Source organism: Pocillopora verrucosa, chromosome 1 (genome assembly GCF_036669915.1).
Source record: "Pocillopora verrucosa isolate sample1 chromosome 1, ASM3666991v2, whole genome shotgun sequence".
Lineage (NCBI taxonomy): Eukaryota > Metazoa > Cnidaria > Anthozoa > Scleractinia > Pocilloporidae > Pocillopora > Pocillopora verrucosa.
This window is the reverse complement of record NC_089312.1, coordinates 22,933,404-22,958,301: the sequence shown is the minus strand read 5'-3', so window position 1 is coordinate 22,958,301 and position 24,898 is coordinate 22,933,404. Positions and strand designations below refer to the sequence as shown.

General features: G+C 39.0%; 3 protein-coding genes and 1 pseudogene across 3 annotated transcripts; all 4 read left to right on the top strand.

Moving 5' to 3' along the window:
• The first annotated feature begins 633 nt into the window (after nucleotides 1-633).
• LOC131796713 (trace amine-associated receptor 5-like) lies at nucleotides 634-1,692 on the top strand. The gene is given in 5 exon segments (XM_066162124.1): nucleotides 634-672; nucleotides 787-966; nucleotides 968-1,138; nucleotides 1,140-1,270; nucleotides 1,272-1,692. Coding segments are annotated over 5 exon segments (942 nt in total).
• Nucleotides 1,693-4,885: 3,193 nt separating this feature from the next.
• Nucleotides 4,886-5,767, top strand: LOC136278909 (octopamine receptor beta-2R-like). The gene has a single exon (XM_066162122.1). The coding sequence runs from the start codon at nucleotides 4,886-4,888 to the stop codon at nucleotides 5,765-5,767; it is 882 nt and encodes a 293-aa protein (XP_066018219.1).
• A 7,253-nt stretch (nucleotides 5,768-13,020) lies between these two features.
• LOC136278908 (octopamine receptor beta-2R-like) lies at nucleotides 13,021-14,154 on the top strand (annotated as a pseudogene).
• Nucleotides 14,155-22,204: 8,050 nt separating this feature from the next.
• LOC136284343 (octopamine receptor beta-2R-like) lies at nucleotides 22,205-23,552 on the top strand. The gene has a single exon (XM_066174561.1). The coding sequence runs from the start codon at nucleotides 22,270-22,272 to the stop codon at nucleotides 23,170-23,172; it is 903 nt and encodes a 300-aa protein (XP_066030658.1). The 5' UTR covers nucleotides 22,205-22,269; the 3' UTR covers nucleotides 23,173-23,552.
• Nucleotides 23,553-24,898: the final 1,346 nt, after the last annotated feature.

Genomic DNA, 24,898 nt, shown 5'->3' with positions numbered 1-24,898 from the left:
AGTATAAACAATTACAAAAGAGTGTTCTATAGACATTCGCTTTGCAGAGTAAATATATATATATATATATATATATATATATATATATATGATGCAAATGAAGCACATTACAGCTATTCCGATTTAAATTGCAAACGAGTTTTAGTTTTGATGTCAGAGATTGGCTGGTTTACTGGAAGAGACAGTTGTACTTTGGCAACAAGCAAATGTCAAAGTTTGTTACGTTTAACTCTTAAACTTCTATGACGGACTGGCGTCAAATCGTTCCTTATAGCATCACCGCTGAGTCAAAGTAAGATTTTGATAATCGGAAGGGAGCGAACGTTGACTAAAGAAGCTCTTGATTGATAGACAAATCTTCTTGTCATGACCGTAGAAAATGTATAGAGAAGAGTGTGGAGAGTGTTCATACAAATGTTATGGTTCGATGTGTCCATTTTTTAGGACCTGATAATGTCCTCAATTGAAACAAGTTGTCAAATCCCTTATTTACCTATCCCTCTCCGTTTATCAAAAGTATCATGTGAACGTTAACATGGTAAATTGTGCAATTTCCATAGTTCAATACAGATGCAATCACGCATGTTTCGCCCGAGCGTGCTTCTCTTATGATCAATTTATTTCCAGTATTTCATGACTGACCAATCAAGGAATGGAGGCCGTTTACCTACAGTAAGAGCGACGGGAATTCAGGCCGATTAATCAATTATGATGAGATTTACGGCGGACTTTACACAAGACAAAATCACCAGGTGTTTCAAATAATTTGTGAATTGTTTATATTAGCTCCAAACCAGAAGTTTTATCCTCTCGGCTCTCAATTGTGTAGGGCCGGCCACTCCGCGGAATAGCAACGTGGAAACATGGTTTTGGATTGTTGACTGGTTTCTGTCCATCCTGACCATGACTGGAAATGGATTTATTATATTCCATGTCTGCAGAAGACAGCGGCTTCGTACCAAAAATCAATGCATTTATACTTTCTCTTGCAGTGGCGGACTTCTGTGCTAGATTGAGAGCTTTCCCCTCGCTATTCCTCTGCAAGACGTCAACTAGATGCGACCCTAAGGCTTTCTTAGGAAGCGGGATGGATTATTTAAGTTGGCTGTTCGTGTACGCGTCCTTGACAAACTTATGCTTGTTTAGTCCTGGAGCCCTACGTTGCTGTTGTGAAGCCGTTAAGTTATTTAACTTTTATGACACGCAGACGTGTTTTCCAGGTGATATTTATCTCTAGGACCATTGCAGTGGTTGTCGTCTTGGCCTTTTTTACTAAACTGGCTTGTTTTTAGTGATGGTCTGCTGTTTAAAATTCTCATATCGATTCTCATGTTTTTCCTAGAATTCTTACCGTGTTGCGGTCTAATTTTCTGCTTTGGATCAATGTACTATGTTATTTATAAGCACGAAAGAGCCACCCGCATCTTAACAAAACAACTGCCCTTTAACCAGCGATTTTTGTTCAGAGTCCAGGAGAAGTCTGCTGTAAAAATAATAGCAATTGTCATTGGCTTGTTTCTTGTAGCTTATTCGTTAGCTTTGCGATGTAGCTTTATTTACATTTTGAAAGACGAAACACAGTGTGATGATCGAGAATATAAAATACCCCTCCTTGTATTAAACTCCGCCATTAACCTCGTCGCTAACACGGTATGTTTGCTGTTTCATGTGAAAAAAAAGGAACCACATTGAGCCGATTAATGAAAACAACTCTTTCATCCTAGGCAGCTAGAATGCATAACACGTCACACCAGAACTAAAACCTTGGATGAACTTGTCCTCAACCAAAAATATTCAGTTAACAATAAAAGCTAAGTTTTTCGTTTGTCTTTAGAACAGTAGTCATGTGTGATGTAGATCGCGACGTTTCGACTGCATACTGCTAGTCTTCTTCAGGGATGAGGTCGACTGGTCATGCGTGATCTTATAAAGCATGATGCTCTGCTGTGATTAGTTGTTTTTCAACAGCGCTAATTGGTGCATTTCGATCCTTGCTGTTCACTCAGTGATTTGCTCCCTCGGCGATCCGCTGTTGCAGTTGTTGTGTTTTTTGATCGTGGGTATCCACGCTTCTGAAATTTCTATTCCATTATCCCTGTTGATGTTGTTAGGGTGTAGTTTTATATGAATGGCCTCTTTGACCCTGCGCGTGTAGTAATAAGGGTCACGATCAATAAACTTTACTTCGTTCCAGAGTGGTTTGTGTCCGGTGTTGTGGGCATGCTCTGAAACGGCGGAGGTCTCGGTACGGGCGAGTCAAATGTCTCGGTCGTGCTCCTCAATTCTGTCTTGCATAGGTCTTCCAGTCTCTCCGATGTACACCTTGCCGCATTCACAGGGAATCCTATAAACTACGCCATCTTGTTTAGCTGGGTCGACAGCGTCTTTGGGTCGTAATAACTGAGATCTTAGCGTAGTCTCCGACTTGAAAACAGCGCGTACGCCTTGTTGTTGTAGGCAACGGCCAAGCTGTTCGGACAGACCTTTGACATAAGGTAAAATCACAGTAGCTTTGAACTCGTTGGCGGGTTCGGCACTGTTGTTTGGTTTTCCGGTCTTGGTAAGTTTCTGCAAGAAAGAAAATGGATGACCATTAGAAGCCAGAACAGATGACAGGTGTTTTTTCTCCTCGGAGATAACAGAGGATTTTGTTACGAGACGTTTGGCGCGCTCGTAAAGGCACTTAACAATACATATATGTTATTTACCAGCTAAGGGTCGGTCCGTATGGTGAAAAACTGTGACCGAGGTCTTGAAGACAGGTCACAGTTTTTCACCATACGGACCGACCCTTAGCCGGTAAATAACATATTTATTGTTTTTAAACTTGACGAAATTCTTTCCGAAAGAACTCGAATGATTTAGGGCTGTAAATACGGCAAGATCTTCCATAAACTGAACAATTTTTGAGTGAAATTAAAGAGAGATGCCTCAGCGAAACATTTTCATTTCCGTAACGATAAAGGTGATTTAAAAGGCTTCCAAACAAACTTTGAAACATTATTTTTACAAGGATCTGTCACAATCTGACACCTGTCAATTAGAGAGCGCGCAAGAAAAAAAAAGCGTAGGAACATTTGAAAACCAACAGAACTAGTTTGGCAAGGGCTGTCACGACAATGTTTTCTTCAAAATCAGTCAATAATCTAACGGAAAGTATTATTCACTCTCATCGACCATTCATTCATGTACGAATATTTACCTCTGTTCATTAAGTAAACGGCGAGGAAAGTAATTGTGAGTAAATTCAATTTTTTTACTTTGAAGTTGTGAGAGTTTACTCGTTTGTTTGCTGCAATGGCGTGTGTGACTCTGGTCTTTCCTTCACAAAAACTAAATTCGAACGGCACACTTCAACGAGACACAAGGGAATTTAATGCGGCCTTTTCTCAAAAAATTCCTTCAATTTCTGTTGTGCGATTTACGGTACAAATGTATAAATTGAACGGTATCCGCGGGTTTCGCCCATAACGAGTTTCGCCCAAGAAGCGTTTCGCCCATAACGAGAATGGTTTCGCCCAGGCATATCTATTCTATCTCTTTTCCAATTATATGTTGCCGTTACCTATGTCAGAAATACAATCTTTAACTCTCGATTCCTTTGTTTTAGTATTCACGAAACCGTATTCACATGTATTCATAAGCTGGCGTGCGGAACTTATCTTCCGTGTACAAAAGATTTGCAACGATGATATGTTCCACGCGCAAGTGTTTTCAAAAGCGTTAATTTAATTCTCGAGAAGAAAAGTGATGCAAAAAAAATCATAGCAATGCTTTTACGACAAACGGACGTCTCTGCAGTATTTCGTGCGCGAATTACCTTAACAATCCCCGCTCCACAGTGAAAGCTATAATTGACTTGTTCGTTTCAACAGTAACTTGTTCGTTTCAAAATTTCATGATCTCAGGTCAAGTCACTTTTCTTCATTCTGTGCATACAAACGTTTATAAGGTTGACGTTTTCCGAGTGAGAGTGTAGAAGTTTTACTTATGGGCGAAACCTTTATTGTTCTGGGCGAAACCATTCTCGTTCTGGGCGAAACGATATGTGCGAAACTCGTTATGGGCGAAACCCGCTATAACCAATTGAACGGAATTGGAAAGACTCACCGGGAGCGTATGTTTTTTGTAGAACTTAAATTAAAACTTCGCTCGCTCTTTCACTACGAACAAATTGCTTGAGAAAATTCAGATATTAAATGAATGAAAGTTCCATCGTTCAGTTTAACTGTAACCAAATACTTCACGTTTCAACTTTCTGGGTACTTTTTGTGAACGATTCAAATTAATTGCAGACGGTTTTTAGGCCGCTTGTCAACCAACGTAATGACACTATTGTTTATTCAAATTCATTCTGAAACCAATATTTTTCTGTCAACCAAAGTGATTTGATAGAGAGAAAAGAGAGGATTCATAAGTTAGTTATCGGCTTGAGATAGTGACCGACGTGTTTGCTTAAAAATACTGCCCAGCCGGAAAACGAGGTATATTTATGAAAAAATGACAACGAAAGTTGAGATGTACTCGGCGACTCACGAAAGCGTTACCGTGGCCCGTGGGCAGAGATAGGAAAATACTGACCGGGTAAAGAACCAATCAGATTGCAGGATTCGTTACCGTGCCCTCTGAAAAAACAATAACGCGTTTTACTGATTGAGGGTAGTGCGAATCATACGCTAATTATTGATCGGTGAGCGTGGGCTTCTTGTATACGCTGGTGGTGAGGCGACCGTCATAAATTTAGCACTTGTATTAACATGCTCATGACAGGTGTCAATAAAAATGTTCCTATGTCAAGGAACCTCCACGACGGGTCTTCTATCAGTTCATCATCGAAAGTTATCTTCTGTATTTTCGCCTGAGTAAAGTCATTCAAAACCCCTAAATGGAAACCTGGTTCTGGATTCTTGGCTGGTCTCTTTCCATCGTAACCATAGCTGGAAATGGATTTATCATCTTCCTTGTTTGCAGACGGCGGCGGCTTCGAACTAAAAGCAACGCGTTTGTCGTTTCACTTGCTGTGGCGGATATCTGTGTTGGGCTGAGTGCTGTTCCCTCACTTTTTGTCTGCGAGAAGACAACTGGCTGCGATCCTGAAGCCCCTTTTGCCGACAGGGTGGATTATCTTAGGTGGCTGTTTACGTACGCGTCTGTAACAAACTTATGTAGTTTAGTCCTGGATCGCTACATTGCTGTTGTGAATCCTCTCAAATACTTATTGTTCTTATTGACGCGCAAACGTGTTACTCAGTTGATTTTTCTTTCTTGGATACTGTCAATTCTTTTTGTTTGTCTCGATGTTCTAGCGTGGCTCGTTTTTAACGACAGTATTTCTGTTTTCTTAGTTAATACTTGGATATTAATGATTTTAGAGATCCTGTCGTGCTGCAGTCTTATTTTTTACTTTGGTTCGATGTTTCATGTTGTTTATAAACACGAACGAGCCGCCCGCATCTTAGCGAAACAACTCCGCTTCAATCATCGATATTTTCGCAAAAACGAGGAGAAGTCCGCTGTGAAATTGATGGTCATTGTTATTGGCCTGTTTCTTGTTTGTTGTGCATGCTCTCTGCGATGTAGTCTTGTATACATAATGAAAGACGAACAACCATGTAATGATAAAAGATTCAAATTGCCTCTGTTAGTTTTAAACTCTGCCATCAACCCAGTTGCTTACGCTTTCTTAAAGAGTCCTAGGAAGAGTTTTTTAACAATGCCCCACGACGAGCAAATTCAGAAAAGTCTCACGAAGCCAAGTGTTCACTGATAACCAAAAAGTTTCCTTGGAAAACCACCGGTGGAATTTTGAGAGAGTTAGAAATTTAGTTTTTTTAATCAGTGAAGCTTTTACATTCGAATCAAGTTCGGATTTTAAGTAAATCGTTTTTACGTTATTGAACCGTTTTAACCTGTCAAAGGAAGAACTTATCCAGCAAGATTTTCTGTGTATGAATCATGCGTATTTAAGATATTTTTTCAGAACGTTTCCATCTCATTGTGATTGATTATTTTGCTAGACATGCACTCGTTGTGGTTCAAATTAATTACGTCTGCCAAACTTCAGTAGAAGTACTTTTAGAAGTAGAATTTTTCGGGTGACAAGAGAAATAAAATGCTTCTGGTCATGCTGAAATTATATCTGTCACCATTGACTTGCAAATTAGGATAGTTCAATCGATCGTTTTGTCATTTTATAGCTCGGGTGACTTGGTTTGAAAATAAATAATTTCTCTCTTGGAAAAGAGACATTCAATTTGCTGTGTTTAGTAGCTGGTCTTAGAAGTGTGCAGGCCCAACTGAGAAATATGGATTTAAAGGAAGTTGGATTACTGTGTTTTCTTAGTAGCTAGGTAAAGGGAGTTTAACAGGGCGAAAAACGTTCGGTTTTGAACATGTTATGTACAGAAAGCAAACCAAAGGCTCGATTAAACACAACTAAGAATATAATCGATTGCCTCGCAAAAACCGCGTGTCGAGAGTATTTTTGATGCAATTTTCAATATGAGCAAAGCAAAATATTTTTCAATCAGGATATAATATGTTCTTACCCATCCTCCTTGATAACTGTTTCGCGTGCGTAAAATAGTCCATTTCGCCCTTGAATATCTCTGTTGTCTTTTATCCTAAAAAGCTTTCAAAAGACGCGTTTTGCAAAATTTGCTCAACGTTTTTTCCTGTGCGTATCTTTATTTTTTAAAGGGCTGCTTCTTATATGACAAGTTATTGACTTACTCCTAATGTTTCCAGCCTAGAATTCATTCTTTTCTTTATGTCAGATGACGAACGAGGAGATACGCTTAACTTTGTTCCTCTTTTTTCCCCGCAGAGGTCTGAGTACGAGCAAACCGTATGTCTCTGTCATGTTCATTTATCCTTTCTCGCATTGATCTCCCTGTTTCACCGATGTACACTTTGCCGCATTCAAATGGGATCTTGTAAACGACACCGTTTTGTTTTGTTGATTCCAGGGCGTCTTTAGGTCGTACTAAATGAGACCTAAGTATTGTGTCAGACTTGAAAACGGTCCGTATACCTTCATGTTGTAGGCAGAGGCGAAGAACCTCTGAAACACCCCTTATGTAAGGGAGAACGGCAGTAGATTTAAATTCCTGCGCGGGTTTTTTGTTGGCTGTTACTCTTGTTGTCTTTGCGAGTTTTCGTACAAATGAAGAGGGATAACCATTAGAAACAAGAACTGATAACTGGTGTTTCTTTTCCTCAGAGATAACTGACGGTTTCGTTGTGAGGTGTTTGGCTCGGTCGTAAAGACACTTAACAATACCACACTTCACTGACTGAGGGTGGTGTGAATCATAGGCTAGGTACTGGTCAAAGTGGGCGGGCTTTCTGTAGACAGTGGTACTGGGAAGTCCCTTATAACTGTTGTGTCGAGAAAAGGAATGGTGTTATCCTTCTCAATTTCCATGGTAAAACGAATGATAGGCTGTTCACTGTTTAGATGTTATAAAAAGCCGTTGACATGGTTCCGGTCTAAGACTGTGAAAGTGTCATCCTCATATCGTTTCCAGATCTTAGGTTTGCAAGTCGCATTTGCTATCGTCTGTTCTTCAAATTCTTCCACGTAGATGTTAGCTGTAACAGCGGAAACAGGCCTAGGGCTTCCCATAGCTGCTCCGTCTTGCTGTTCATAAATCGACCCGTTGTATTGGAAATATGTCGATCTTAAGACGAAATTCAAGAGGTCGGCAATTTGTGTAGGTGTTAAGTTTGTGAGCAAGATCGGTTTCGTTCTCTATTTTTCGTCATGCGGCTTGAACTGCATCCTCGATCGTTACTTTTGTAAACAACGATTCTACGTCAAAAGATACCATGACCTCGTTATCATGTACTTTCTCGTGACTGATGGTTGATGCGAAGTGCGTAGAGTTAATAACTGAGTAGTCTGACTTGCCTGTCAAGGATAATGGCTAGGTATGCCGACAGATCGTAAGCAAAGGTGTTAATACATGATTCAATTGGTCCTAACGGTGTGTTGGGGTTGTGTATCTTAGGTAAGCCGTAGATCCTAGGTGGCTATTTGTGCCTAGGTTTGATCTTGTTGTCGTGTGATGATCAAGAATATAAAATACCCTTTCTTGTATTGAAATCTGTCGTTAGCCCCTTCGCTTATGCCGTCAGCAATTGCGTCAGCTAAACTTACATAGAAGTACTTTTAGAGGTAAAATTTTTGGGTGACAGGGAAATAAAATGCTTCTGGTTATACTGAAATCATATCTGCCATCTTGACTTGCAAATTAAGATAGTCCAATCGATCGTTTTGTCAGTTTAGCTCAGGTAAGAGAAAATATAGGAACAATTATTTTCCCCTTGGTTGTTCGCGAGAACTTGTCTTTTGCACGATAAAAAGAACAAAACAAATAAAAAAACAGGTCCCGCTCTACCTAAGGGAGGTCCCAAGGTTTGTATTTGGTACGTAGACATAGTTATGGGTGTTAGCATGATGGTAATTGTTCTTTTTTCCAGTGCAGTTTTGATACGTAACTTTTTTTTAATATTTCTGTTTCTGCGAATTCACTACTAATTTAGACAACGTGGATTGATGTAATGCAAATATTCCCATCCTGCTGCTAAAGGACTTAAAAACATTCAAGAACAAGAGAATATGATTTTACATCTGTGTGTCTATAAATCACTGAAGGTAAGTATTCGAATGGTGCATGAGGAAAACATTTAGAAATTTGTTTCGATAATGAGCGGTAACAATTACCGGGAAACTGCAACAACAGATGATATCGACAAGATATGACAAGACGAAAAACATCTTTCTCTATTTCTTTAGCGAGCTCAAAACTTACCATCTCTTATTTCTATCTACAAACGTTATGCTATCGACATTGCTGATCCTGGCAGTATGCACGACGCGTGTCATATGGACTACGTAATGCCCCATCCTCACCGTGAAGTCTCTGTAGTTCAGTGGTAGAGCATCGGAGCGCGGAATCCGAAGGTCTGAGGGTCGACTCCTCATAGGGACTCAGAATTTTTTCTTTGTCCCACGCTCGTGACAAGACGAAAACATCTTTCTCGCTATCAAGATCGTTATCCGCGTTATCATTCGAGTTATGGAAAAGAATAACTTTCCAGCGTGGTGCGAAATTAAAAATAGACTGAAAAAAAAACAATCATGGGTCACAGGGATAAGTTCCGCTCACAGTTAATATTCTCTAGTTTAAAAATGAATAAAAAGTTCTCTGTGTAGAGTTTAGCTGCTGTTATATGCTAATACATAAGGCGGACTCATTGTATGTTATTAAGATGCAAAATTTAACGCAAACACGAGTTTAATTTTCCATAACAGTTCTCTTCCAAATAGATCTTGAGGAACACTATCTCCACCCGTATTTGATGATTATCTGATTATTTGTCCATGACAAGTCTCTGTAAAGTTATTTGAGTAAAACTACTCTTATTACAAAATAAAAACTTGGTTTTGGATTCACAATGATATTTCAAGACAGAGCCGTTATGATGAAATCATTGCAAACGTAGGACATCGAAAACGTTCATTCCAACTTGCGTTGAGGCCGAGACCACTTAGTAAAGATCATTAAAGCGGCACACTTTTTCCAGAAGAAGGAAGTTGAGTTTCGATGAAATTATATTTTTAGAACAGGAACAGTGTCTCCACCGTCATTAAAGAGATTGAAAAGAGGCGTCATGATGGCTCTCAGATATACACCTACATAGAGAAGAATTCAACAGCCGCACAAGCGAGAGATGGAAAAGCAAGACGAAAATAGAGGTTGCAGCTAATGTTTTAGGCTTTCCCTTACTTAGAAAAGTTGACGTCACTTGGCTGGAAGGTGAAAGAAGGAAAATGCGTGATATGGAACCAAAAAAATACGACGTAGTGTGGGCATTTGAAAGTCACAACTTTCAATCTTTTGAACGTGGCGTGACAAAATAGAATACGTGTTTATTCGCTCGCTTGTGGTTGGGACGCATCCCAATAAATAGAAATATAATTGAGAATGTTTAGAATAAAAAGGCTAAAGAAATCATATTTGTGTATTGATTGCTTAGAAAATATAAGTGGTTAGCTGCTGTAGAGCTCTCTCCCGAGTTCCATCTATGGCAAGAAGCGCTTCATATTTCATTGCTGAATGAAATTGATGTGTGTGAAATGTCATCTAAAGGAAATACAGCGTAAACCGAAAACACCGTCAGACCAGGATCGTATCTTTATTATTTTGCTCAAGATTTGTCCTTCGAAACAAAACTTCAATCGCATTTATTTCGAAAGCAGCATGTTTTCCAATGGTCAAATTTGCAAATAGGCTACATAAACAATAATCTTTAATATGTGAGAAAATAAAAGCTCCACTTTCTACATATAAATCCACACACAACCCACAATTCCTCTAATCGCTCTGACGAAGGGCTAACGCTCGAAACGTCAGCTTTTTTACCCTTTACGGTGGCTAATTTACGTTTTCAACCCAGTTGTTAACACTTAATTACCTGCATTCCGAAAAGGTCGAGTTAGCCTCCCATACCGCTTCAATAACTGCTAGTTTTCCTTTCGTTTTGATTAAGTTAGAGAAAATATAGGAAAGGAGGAGGGGGAAGTTTGGTGTTACGTGTAATTTTTAACCAAAGTAAATGGCAGCTGATTTTAACACCAACTCGACCACAGTATTCTGGCTAATTTAGTGTTATGCCAAATCGTTTAAAGAAATTCGTTGAATAGAAGATAGATGTAATGCAACTTCAACGCGTTTAGTTTAACGACAGGCAAAATTGTGCTCCTATTGGGTTTTCTCATGCTTCGTCTTCCTCTAAAGAAAAGAGATGTTATTCACGCGAAACTATGACGAAAGGCTTCAGTATATTTTAGTCCGCTGTCGTCATTGATCCTAAAGTTACGACGAACCTTGCAAATCATGCCTTAAGCATATAACAACTACTAATTGAGCCGTGAAAAATTTTACTGCCTGAGTGACAAGTGCATAAAGCCCTGGTCAAACGCAATATCTTGCAACATTGTTGCACGTAACGTGTTGCACAAGTTTGGCCACCCCGTAGCAACATGTTGCAACAAGTTGGATCAAGTTCGAAAATAGTCAAAATTTTGTATGTTGCAAGGTGTTGCGTGCGTTTGGCCAGCTCCTACACAACATCTCTCAACTAGGTTTAACAATGTTGCAAGATGTTGCGTTGAAATGTTGCTTGAGTTTTGCTGGCTTAACTCTTCCTGCTATTTTTACTTTGAATTTGTTATTTTTCAGGTGCCTGAAGAGAAGCTGTCACAAATTCTCTTTGAAATTCACCCTTACACCCACAGCTTCACTTTTTTTGCCATTCCCCAATAACTGATGGTATATTCAGTCTTGCACCTTTGAAATTCTTCACATGTTAAATGAGTACAGCTCATTAATGAGTAGAGATCATCAGTAAATGGTTATATTATTAGCCCAGGCCGGCATCAATAAAAATTTCAAAGGTGCAGTTTTGCATATAATAAAGTGGGAAGAAAAAACAGGAACAGCAGGGATTAAATAAAAATACTAAGTTTATTGCGCGCTTATCCACTTAATTTTCATTTGATACAAGTCGGTCATTCTTCAGTCGATCAAATCCTCTATCTCAAACGATAATTGTTAAGCTATAAAGCTTGTGGGGTCGTTAAGTCTTACATCAATTTTTCCTCACAGTTTCTGGACAGTTTACCTAGCTATGTACAATCACCCTTTGTTTACAAAATGGATACCTGGTTCTAGATTCTTGGCTGGTCTCTTTCGATTGTGACCGTAACTGGAAGTGGATTTATCATTTTCCTTGTTTGCAGAACTCGGCGGCTTCGGACCAAAACCAACGCATTTGTCGTTTCACTTGCTGTGGCGGATTTCTGTGTTGGGCTGAGTGCTGTTTCCTCACTTTTGGTCTGCTAGAAGACAACTGGATGCGATCCTGAAGCCCCTTTTGCCGACAGGGTTGATTATCTAAGTAGGGCTGTTTACGTGTGCGTTTGTAACAAACTTATGTAGTTTAGTCCTGGATCGCCACATTGCTGTTGTGAAGCCTCTCAAATACTTACTGTTCATGACACGAAAACGTGTTTCTCAGTTGATTTTTCATTCTTGGATACTGTGAATTCTTGTATAATAATGATTTTCTTCGAGATCCTGTCGTGCTGTGGTCTTATCTTTTACTTTGGTTCAATGTTACATGTTGTTTATAGACACGAACGAGCCGCCCGTATCTTAGCGAAACAACTCTGCTTTAATCTTCGTTTTCTCAAAAACGAGAAGAAGTCGGCTGTTAAAGTATCAGCTCTTCATCTCTGTTTTGAGTGAAGCTGGCAAAATTCAACCCAGCGGGAAAAAAAAGTTTGCATTAAATCGCTCATGTTTTAAAAATTTCAAGGAGTTAGTATAAACAATTACAAAAGAGTGTTCTATAGACATTCGCTTTGCAGAGTAAATATATATATATATATATATATATATATATATTGCAAATGAAGCACATTACAGCTATTCCGATTTAAATTGCAAACGAGTTTTAGTTTTGATGTCAGTTGAGATTGGCTGGTTTACTGGAAGAGACAGTTGTACTTTGGCAACAAGCAAATGTCAAAGTTTGTTACGTTTAACTCTTAAACTTCTATGACGGACTGGCGTCAAATCGTTCCTTACAGCATCACCGTTGAGTCAAAGTAAGGTCTTGATAATCGAAAGGGTGCGAACGTTGACTAAAGAAGCTCTTGATTGATAGACAAATCTTCTTGTCATGACCGTAGAAAATGTATAGAGAAGAGTGTGGCGAGTGTTCATACAAGTGTTATGGTTCGATGTGTCCATTTTTTAGGACCTGATAATGTCCTCAATTGAAACAAGTTGTCAAATCCCTTATTTAGCTATCCCTCTCCGTTTATCAAAAGTATCATGTTAACGTTAACATGGTAAATTGTGCAATTTTCATAGTTCAATACAGATGCAATCACGCATGTTTCGCCCGAGCGTGCTTCTCTTAAGATCAGTTTACTTCCAGTATTTCATGACTGACCAATCAAGGAATGGAGGCTGTTTACCTAAAGTAAGAGCGACGGGAATTCAGGCCGATTAATCAATTGTGATGAGATTTACGGCGGACTTTACACAAGACAAAATCACCAGGTGTTTCAAATAATTTGTGAATTGTTTATATTAGCTCCAAACCAGAAGTTTTATCCTCTCGGCTCTCAATTGTGTAGGGCCGGCCACTCCGCGGAATAGCAATGTGGAAACATGGTTTTGGATTGTTGACTGGTTTCTGTCCATCCTGACCATGACTGGAAATGGATTTATTATATTCCATGTCTGCAGAAGACAGCGGCTTCGTACCAAAAATCAATGCATTTATACTTTCTCTTGCAGTGGCGGACTTCTGTGCTAGATTGAGAGCTTTCCCCTCGCTATTCCTCTGCAAGACGTCAACTAGATGCGACCCTAAGGCTTTCTTAGGAAGCGGGATGGATTATTTAAGTTGGCTGTTCGTGTACGCGTCCTTGACAAACTTATGCTTGTTTAGTCCTGGAGCCCTACGTTGCTGTTGTGAAGCCGTTAAGTTATTTAACTTTTATGACACGCAGACGTGTTTTCCAGGTGATATTTATCTCTAGGACCATTGCAGTGGTTGTCGTCTTGGCCTTTTTTACTAAACTGGCTTGTTTTTAGTGATGGTCTGCTGTTTAAAATTCTCATATCGATTCTCATGTTTTTCCTAGAATTCTTACCGTGTTGCGGTCTAATTTTCTGCTTTGGATCAATGTGCCATGTTATTTATATGCACGAAAGAGCCACCCGCATCTTAACAAAACAACTGCCCTTTAACCAGCGATTTTTGTTCAGAGTCCAGGAGAAGTCTGCTGTAAAAATAATAGCAATTGTCATTGGCTTGTTTCTTGTAGCTTATTCGTTAGCTTTGCGATGTAGCTTTATTTACATTTTGAAAGACGAAACACTGTGTGATGATCGAGAATATAAAATACCCCTCCTTGTATTAAACTCCGCCATTAACCTCGTCGCTTACGCTATCTTCAAGAGAGGCATAAACATGGAGGTAACACGGTATGTTTGCTGTTTCATGTGAAAAAAAAGGAACCACATTGAGCCGATTAATGAAAACAACTCTTTCATCCTACGCAGCTAGAATGCATAACACGTCAAACCAGAACTAAAACCTTGGATGAACTTGTCCTCAACCAAAAATATTCAGTTAACAATAAAAGCTAAGTTTTTCGTTTGTCTTTAGAAGTAGTCATGTGTGATGTAGATCGCGACGTTTCGACTGCTAGTCTTCTTCAGGGATGAGGTCGACTGGTCATGCGTGATCTTATAAAGCATGATGCTCTGCTGTGATTAGTTGTTTTTCAACAGCGCTAATTGGTGCATTTCGATCCTTGCTGTGATTTGCTCCCTCGGCGGTCCGCTGTTGCACGGCTCTCCTGTTGTTGTGTTTTTTGATCGTGGGTATCCACGCTTCTGAAATTTCTATTCCATTATCCCTGTTGATGTTGTTAGGGTGTAGTCTTATATGAATGGCCTCTTTGACCCTGCGCGTGTTGTAATAAGGGTCACGATCAATAAACTTTACTTCGTTCCAGAGTGGTTTGTGTCCGGTGTTGTGGGCATGCTCTGAAACGGCGGAGGTCTCGGTACGGGCGAGTCAAATGTCTCGGTCGTGCTCCTCAATTCTGTCTTGCATAGGTCTTCCAGTCTCTCCGATGTACACCTTGCCGCATTCACAGGGAATCCTATAAACTACGCCATCTTGTTTAGCCGGGTCGACAGCGTCTTTGGGTCGTAATAACTGAGATCTTAGCGTAGTCTCCGACTTGAAAACAGCGCATACGCCTTTTTGTTGTAGGCAACGGCCAAGCTGTTCGGAGAGACCTTTGACATAAGGTAAAACCACAGTAGCTTTGAACTCGCTGGCGGGTTCGGCACTGTTGTTTGGTTTTCCGGTCTTGGTAAGTTTCTGCAAGAAAGAAAATGGATGACCATTAGAAGCCAGAACAGATGACAGGTGTTTTTTCTCCTCGGAGATAACGGAGGATTTAGTTACGAGACGTTTGGCGCGCTCGTAAAGGCACTTAACAATACATATATCTTATTTGCCGGCTGGGAGGTCCGTATGGTGAAAAACTGTGACCGAGGTCTTGAAAATGCTTAGTATTTTCAAGACCTCGGTCACAGTTTTTCACCATACGGACCGACCCTTAGCCGGTAAATAACATATTTATTGTTTTTAAACTTGACGAAATTCTTTCCGAAAGAACTCGAATGATTTAGGGCTGTAAATACGGCAAGATCTTCCATAAACTGAACAATTTTTGAGTGAGTAAATGGTAGTTAAAATAGAGGTGATACAAATTAAAGAGAGATGCCTCAGCGAAACATTTTCGTTTCCGTAACGATAAAGGTGATTTAAAAGGCTTCCAAACAAACTTTGAAACATTATTTTTACAAGTATCTGTCACAATCTGACACCTGTCAACTAGAGAGCGCACAAGAAAAAAAAAAACGTAAGAACATTTGAAAACCAACAGAACTAGTTTGGCAAGGGCTGTCACGACAATGTTTTCTTCAAAATCAGTCAATAATCTAACGGAAAGTATTATTCACTCTCATCGACCATTCATTCATGTACGAATATTTACCTCTGTTCATTAAGTAAACGGCGAGGAAAGTAATTGTGAGTAAATTCAATTTTTTTACTTTGAAGTTGTGAGAGTTTACTCGTTTGTTTGCTGCAATGGCGTGTGTGTCTCTGGTCTTTCCTTCACAAAAACTAAATTCGAACGGCACACTTCAACGAGACACAAGGGAATTTAATGCGGCCTTTTCTCAAAAAATTCCTTCAATTTCTGTTGTGCAATTTACGGTACAAATGTATAAATTGAACGGAATTGGAAAGACTCACCGGGAGCGTATGTTTTTTGTAGAACTTAAATTAAAACTTCGCTCGCTCTTTCACTACGAACAAATTGCTTGAGAAAATTCAGATATTAAATGAATGAAAGTTCCATCGTTCAGTTTAACTGTAACCAAACACTTCACGTTTCAACTTTCTGGGTACTTTTTGTGAACGATTCAAATTAATTGCAGACGGTTTTTAGGCCGCTTGTCAACCAACGTAATGACACTATTGTTTATTCAAATTCATTCTGAAACCAATATTTTTCTGTCAACCAAAGTGATTTGATAGAGAGAAAAGAGAGGATTCATAAGTTAGTTATCGGCTTGAGATAGTGACCGACGTGTTTGCTTAAAAATACTGCCCAGCCGGAAAACGAGGTATATTTATGAAAAAATGACAACGAAAGTTGAGATGTACTCGGCGACTCACGAAAGCGTTACCGTGGCCCGTGGGCAGAGATAGGAAAATACTGACCGGGTAAAGAACCAATCAGATTGCAGGATTCGTTACCGTGCCCTCTAAAAAAACAATAACGCGTTTTACTGATTGAGGGTAGTGCGAATCATACGCTAAGTATTGATCGGTGAGCGTGGGCTTCTTGTATACGCTGGTGGTGAGGCGACCGTCATAAATTTAGCACTTCTATTAACAGGCTCATGACAGGTGTCAATAAAAATGTTCATCATCGAAAGTTATCTTCTCTATTTTTGCTTGAGTAAAGTCATACAAAACCCCTAAATGGAAATCTGGTTCTGGATTCTTGGCTGGTCTCTTTCCATCGTAACCATAGCTGGAAATGGATTTATCATCTTCCTTGCTTGCAGACGGCGGCGGCTTCGAACTAAACTTATTTTTTACTTTGGTTCAATGTTACATGTTGTTTATAGACACGAACGAGCCAACCGTATCTTAGCGAAACAACTCCGCTTCAATTATCGATATTTGCTCAAAAACGGGGAGAAGTCGGCTGTGAAATTGATGGCCATTGTTATTGGCCTGTTTCTTGTTTGTTGTGCATGCTCTCTGCGATGTAGTCTTGTATACATAATGAAAGACGAACAACCATGTAATGATAAAAGATTCAAATTGCCTCTGTTAGTTTTAAACTCTGCCATCAACCCAGCTGCTTACGCTTTCTTCAAGAGTCCTAGGAAGAGTTTTTTAACAATGCCCCACGACGAGCAAATTCAGAAAAGTCTCACGAAGCCAAGTGTTCACTGATAACCAAAAAGTTTCCTTGGAAAACCACCGGTGGAATTTTGAGAGAGTTAGAAATTTAGTCTTTTTAATCAATGAAGCTTTTACATTCGAATCAAGTTCGGATTTTAAGTAAATCGTTTTTACGTTATTGAACCGTTTTAACCTGTCAAAGGAAGAACTTATCCAGCAAGATTTTCTGTGTATGAATCATGCGTATTTAAGATATTTTTTCAGAACGTTTCCATCTCATTGTGATTGATTATTTTGCTAGACATGCACTCGTTGTGGTTCAAATTAATTACGTCTGCCAAACTTCAGTAGAAGTACTTTTAGAAGTAGAATTTTTCGGGTGACAAGAGAAATAAAATGCTTCTGGTCATGCTGAAATTATATCTGTCACCATTGACTTGCAAATTAGGATAGTTCAATCGATCGTTTTGTCATTTTATAGCTCAGGTGACTTGGTTTGAAAATAAATAATTTCTCCCTTGGAAAAGAGACATTCAATTTGCTGTGTTTAGTAGCTGGTCTTAGAAGTGTGCAGGCCCAACTGAGAAATATGGAGTTAAAGGAAGTTGGGTTACTGTGTTTTCTTAGTAGCTAGGTAAAGGGAGTTTAACAGGGCGAAAAACGTTCGGTTTTGAACATGTTATGTACAGAAAGCAAACCAAAGGCTCGATTAAACACAACTAAGAATATAATCGATTGCCTCGCAAAAACCGCGTGTCGAGAGTATTTTTGATGCAATTTTCAATATGAGCAAAGCAAAATATTTTTCAATCAGGATATAATATGTTCTTACCCATCCTCCTTGATAACTGTTTCGCGTGCGTAAAATAGTCCATTTCGCCCTTGAATATCTCTGTTGTCTTTTATCCTAAAAAGCTTTCAAAAGACGCGTTTTGCAAAATTTGCTCAACGTTTTTTCCTGTGCGTATCTTTATTTTTTAAAGGGCTGCTTCTTATATGACAAGTTATTGACTTACTCCTAATGTTTCCAGCCTAGAATTCATTCTTTTCTTTATGTCAGATGACGAACGAGGAGATACGCTTAACTTTGTTCCTCTTTTTTTTCCCGCTGAGGTCTGAGTACGAGCAAACCGTATGTCTCTGTCATGTTCATTTATCCTTTCTCGCATTGATCTCCCTGTTTCACCGATGTACACTTTGCCGCATTCGCATGGGATCTTGCAAACGACACCGTTTTGTTTTGTTGGTTCCAGGGCGTCTTTAGGTCGTACTACATGAGACCTAAGTATGATGTCAGACTTGAAAACGGTCCGTATACCTTCATGTTGTAGGCAGCGGCGAAGAACCTCTGACACGCCCCTTATGTAAGGGAGAACGGCAATAGATTTAAATTCCTGCGCGGGATTTTTGTATGCAGTTACTCTTGTTGTCTTTGCGAGTTTTCGTACAAATGAAGAGGGATAACCATTAGAAACAAGAACTGATAACTGGTGTTTCTTTTCCTCAGAGATAACTGACGGTTTCGTTGTGAGGTGTTTGGCTCGGTCGTTAAGACACTTAACAATACCACACTTCACTGACTGAGGGTGGTGTGAATCATAGGCTAGGTACTGGTCAAAGTGGGTGGGCTTTCTGTAGACAGTGGTACTGAGAAGTCCCTTATAACTGTTGTGTCGAGAAAAGGAATGGTGTTATCCTTCTCGATTTCCATGGTAAAACGAATGATAGGCTGTTCACTGTTTAGATGTTATAAAAAGCCGTTGACATGGTTCCGGTCTAAGACTGTGAAAGTGTCATCCTCATATCGTTTCCAGATCTTAGGTTTGCAAGTCGCATTTGCTATCGTCTGTTCTTCAAATTCTTCCACGTAGATGTTAGCTGTAACTGCGGAAACAGGGCTTCCCATAGCTGCTCCGTCTTGCTGTTCATAAATCGACCCGTTGTATTGGAAATATGTCGATCTTAAGACGAAATTCAAGAGGTCGGCAATTTGTGTAGGTGTTAAGTTTGTGAGCAAGATCGCTTTCGTTCTCTATTTTTCGTCATGCGGCTTGAACTGCATCCTCGATCGTTACTTTTGTAAACAATGATTCTACGTCAAAAGATACCATGACCTCGTTATCATGTACTTTCTCGTGACTGATGGTTGATGCGAAGTGCGTAGAGTTAATAACTGAGTAGTCTGACTTGCCTGTCAAGGATAATGGCTAGGTATGCCGACAGATCGTTAGCAAAGGTGTTAATACATGATTCAATTTGTCCTCACGGTGTGTTGGGCTTGTGTATCTTAGGTAAGTCGTAGATCCTAGGTGACTGTTTGTGCCTAGGTTTGATCTTGTTGTCGTGTGATGATCAAGAATATTACCCTTTCTTGTACTGAAATCCGTCGTTAACCCCTTCGCTTATGCCGTCTTCAAGAGAGACATAAACATGGAGATAACACGGTATATTTGATGTGTCATGTGTCAGAAAATAAACCACACTGAGCCAATTAATAAAAACAACTATTTCATCCTACGCAGCCATATCGTTTAACATGTCAATCCAGAAATGCAAAACTTGGACAAACGTCTTCCGCTCAACTGTCTTTAGCTATCTTCCACGAGTTAAAAGTCCATAAATAAGATTAGGGATTTGCTTACGGTGTGTGCATGATGAGGAGAGTAGATCATATCTTTCATAATAATGTCTAAGGAAGATTCTTTTTCATCTCATCAATCCTTACCAATTCGTATTTTCTTTTTGTATATTTTCAATTGTTATGGTTAGTTTTTTTCTAATTTTGCCAGTCGGTCTGTTTCATTTTATAATTTTGCAAAGCAGTCTGTCTGTCAGTCAGGTTGTCTCTCAATATGTCGATAAGATAGATTTGTGCACTCATTGTTGCACAAATCAATTGCGTCAGCTAAACTTACATAGAAGTACTTTTAGAGGTAAAATTTTTGGGTGACAAGGGAAATAAAATGCTTCTGGTTATACTGAAATCATATCTGCCATCTTGACTTGCAAATTAAGATAGTCCAATCGATCGTTTTGTCAGTTTAGCTCAGGTAAGAGAAAATATAGGAACAATTATTTTCCCTTTGGTTGTTCGCGAAAACAAATCAAAAAACAGGTCCCGCTCTACATTAGGGAGGTCCCAAGGTTTGTATTTGGTACGTAGACATAGTTATGGATGTCAGCATGATGGTAATTGTTCTTTTTCCAGTGCAGTTTTGATACGTAACTTTTTTTTAATATTTCTGTTTCTGCGAATTCACTACTAATTTAGACAACGTGGATTGATGTAATGCAAATATTCCCATCCTGCTGCTAAAGGACTTAAAAACATTCAAGAACAAGAGAATATGATTTATACATCTGTGTGTCTATAAATCACTGAAGGTAAGTATTCGAATGGTGCATGAGGAAAACATTTAGAAATTTGTTTCGATAATGAGCGATAACAATTACCGGGAAACTGCAACAACAGATGATATCGACAAGATATGACAAGACGAAAAACATCTTTCTCTATTTCTTTAGCGAGCTCAAAACTTACCATCTCTTATTTCTATCTACAAACATTACGCTATCGACATTGCTGAAGCGTTATGTTGCCGTTGTAATGCCTTTCAAATATTTGACTTTTATGAAGCGTCGCCGCGTTTTCCTGGTGATTTTCACCTCTTGGGCGATTCCAGTTATTACTGCTTTGGCTGTTTTCAAAATGGATCGGCTTAGTCCAAGCCAACGTCTACTATTTGACTTAAATATTTCGATGAACATAATTTTTTTGGCTTTTCTGCCATGCTGTAGTCTGATCTTTTGCTTCGCTTCAATGTTACTTGTTGTTAACAAGCACGAACGAGCAGCTCGTGTCTTAGCAAAGCAGCTCCACTTTAATCATCGATTTCTGTTCAAAATCCAGGAGAAATCTGCAGTTAAAATGATGACAATTGTTAAAGGAATTTTCCTTCAAGCGAACACATTTGCTTTGCGATGTGGTTATATATTATTATTTAAAACAGGAAAAACATGTGATGATGAAGCATATAAAATACTCCTTCTTGTTTTAAACTCTGCTATTAACCCCATCGCGTACGCCTTCTTCAAGCGGGATATAAAGAAGGAGATGACAAAATGTATTTTCTGGATCATCTAGACAAAGTAATGCAACTTTTTCAGCTAATCCAAGAAATCTACAAAATTTGTTTTTTAAGCTTTCATTACTAGTTTGTCAATAGGCGTTGATAATTAAGGAACAAAACAAAATTGAATTCCAACATCACCTCTAAAATGAGGCTGCCTTTATTTTCCAATTTGTTGTTTCGCACCTCAGTGATCTTCTCCATCTCTAACTGTTTCCCTTTCCTTTCTAGTGTACCTCATTCGATTTTGTTTACCAGTTATTTTTAGGTTCGTGTGTATCTGAAGGTACCCTTCAAAATTCTTTACCGCACAAGAGTGTGTTGCGAAGAGTTTGAAGTATGAAAGAGCGCGAGATAGATGGTAATAATCGCCATACTGCTATTTTACCCGCGAAACCAATCAGAGCGTGAGACTGTCAGCATTTGCACTATCCGCATCAACGACACCTACAGTGTTGAGACAATCTTGGCCCCCATGCGTTGCGTAAGCGAGAGATGGAAAAGCAAGACGAAAATAGAGGTTGCAGCTAATGTTCTAGGCTTTCCCTTGCTTGAAAAAGTTGACGTCACTTGGCTGGAAGGTGAAAGAAGGAGAATGCGTTCTATGGAACCAAAGAATACGACGTAGAGTGGGCATTTGAAAGTCACAACTTTCCATCCTTTGAACTTGGCGTGGCAAAAGAGAATACGTGTTTATTCACTCGCTTATGGTTGGAACGCACCCAAAAAATAGAAATATAATTGAAAATTTTTAGGATAAAAAGGCTAAAGAAATCATATTTGCGTATTCATTGCTTAGAAAATATAAGTGGTTGGCTGCTGTACCCGTTACGGGTGAAGCAGATAAAGAGCCAGGAGAGGCTTTGCATTAAATATGTAATTTTACATACGTAAAGGCAAACAAATTTAGCACTTTTATTAACAGGCAGGTGTCAATAAAAATGCTCCATAGTCGAAGAGCTTCCACGGCGGGTCTTCTATCAGTTCATCATCGAAAGTTATCTTCTGTATTTTCGCCTGAGTAAAGTCATTCAAAAACCCCTAAATGGAAACCTGGTTCTGGATTCTTGGCTGGTCTCTTTCCATCGTAGCCATAGCTGGAAATGGATTTATCATCATCCTTGTTTGCAGACGGCGACGGCTTCGAACTAAAAGCAACGCGTTTGTCGTTTCACTTGCTGTGGCGGATTTCTGTGTTGGGCTGAGTGCTGTTCCCCCACTTTTTGTCTGCGAGAAGACAACTGGCTGCGATCCTGAAGCCCCTTTTGCCGACGGGGTGGATTATCTAAGATGGCTGTTTACGTTCGTTTCTATAACAAACTTATGTTGTTTAGTCCTGGATCGCTACATTGCTGTTGTGAAGCCTCTCAAATACTTATTGTTCATGACACGCAAACGTGTTTCTCAGTTGATTTTTCTTTCTTGGATACTGCCAATTCTACTTGTTTGTCCCTATGTGCTAATAAGGCTCGTTTTTAACGACAATCGTTCTCTTTACGTAATTTCTTTTTGGATATTAATGATTTTAGAGATCTTATCGGGCTGCAGTCTTATTTTTTACTTTGGTTCAATGTTACATGTTGTTTATAGACACGAACGAGCCAACCGTATCTTAGCGAAACAACTCCGCTTCAATTATCGATATTTGCTCAAAAACGGGGAGAAGTCGGCTGTGAAATTGATGGCCATTGTTATTGGCCTGTTTCTTGTTTGTTGTGCATGCTATCTGCGATGTAGTCTTGTATACATAATGAAAGACGAACAACCATGTAATGATAAAAGATTCAAATTGCCTCTGTTAGTTTTAAACTCTGCCATCAACCCAGTTGCTTACGCTTTCTTCAAGAGGGACATAAAAGAGGAAGTAGAACGACGCATTAGCTGTGTGATCTGGAAGAAGAGAAACAACATTGAACCACTTAATGGCTCAAGACTTTTTCCAAATTAATAGTTTTGATCATAATTTCAGACACGCATCTCGTTTAGTGCAAAGTAATGCTGTTAAACCATACCAAGATTCACTCTGTAGAGTTTACAGTTTATGCAAATCAAACAGATATGCACTATTCCGAGCTAAAATGAAAATGAGATATTGTTTTGTCGTCAGCTGGGAAGACAAAACTGCCTCTGGTAAACGAGAAACTTTTGAATTTGCTTTGTTAAACTCTTTAACCCTAAGACTGGCTAGAATTTAGGAAATAATCGCCAACCAAAACATTTTTTGATTGATAAGCAAATTCTCCTTGTCAGTAACATGGGAAATACATTAGGGAGACTATTCATACTAACAGTTAGTGTAGAAGAATAACTCTGACGGGAAACAAGACTGAATGAGAACAAAGGGGGAGTGTTCATCTGCCATATACCATTATGATTTAAACAGACAAAATGCAAGAAGAAGGTAAAACATTTTGTGCTGGATATGCAATTTTAATAAAGGCAGAGAGCAGCTGATTTGGACTGCACCCCCGCAACTAAAATGCGAACGTTTTTCACATTAGGTATGTACACGATGCAAAAAGTGCGAATCGGACTTAAAGTAGACATCGCTGCACGACAATAAAATTTTATATGAGTTGTGTCAAAATTTCTTCCAGAATTTCGCTGCACATGACATGAGCTTGACGCAACTCGCCCATATTAGCATTTCTGTTAGATCGCTTTATGTTCTTTCTGATGATCACGAAAAGGCTGGTTTAAATTAATCGCATGAAACAGATTTTTTTCCCAATTGATAACTTTATATTTGGATCGATCATAACGCCATACAAGCATTCCCTATTATATAAATTAATGTTTATCGGCAATAAACAAGTTGTATAGTTTTAGGATTAAAATCATTGGGTAAAGCTCAAAATGAAATGTTACACTCGTGTTTTATTTAAATAAAATTGTATCGCTGAGAAAAAATGCAAATGAATAAGTTCTAGTGTCGATGTCAATTGAGATCAGGTTGTTTTGAAAAACGAGTATTCTACTTTGTCGAAAAAGCTAACTTTAGTGAGTTGCGTTTAAATTTTCTTATGGAACAAGACTGAGCAAGAACATAGAAGTTAGAGTAATGAGCTAGTTATCTCTCCATGCTGAGTGACTCTGGTAAAATTTGACAGGTGGAACTTGAAAAGGTGGACCTAAATTTGGGCAGGTTTTTAAAAGTGCAAGGAGGACTTAGAATAAAAAAATTTAAATATTTTAAAAATTGACTCCTGAGATTCGCTCGGCAGAGTATGTATATGCTGCGAATGAAGAAAACTAGTACTATTCCGGAATAAATTGCAAATGAGTTCTGATGTTGATGTCGGTTGAGATCAGCTGGTGGAAATTCTAGCTATCCTGCATAACAAACAACCCAATTTTGAATTAATGCATTAATCCTAAACCTTTAAGACTGGACTAGCACCAAACTTATCCTTACGGTATTATTGTTAAATCTTGAATCAAACATTAAGGTCTTACTTAAATGAAGATGGGGAGATACTGAGTCAAACAGATATGCTCTTAGATGCGTGATGAACCGTTAATTTGGCGTATACAGAACATGTTTATTTGCGGACTTAATTAATGGTTAAGCGGTGGTGTATACAACGGAGAGCGGGTGAAACATAGCACTAGCGCTGTGTGGATTTTGTCGTTCGCAAACGTGAATACGATTATTCTAGTTAACTAACAATGAT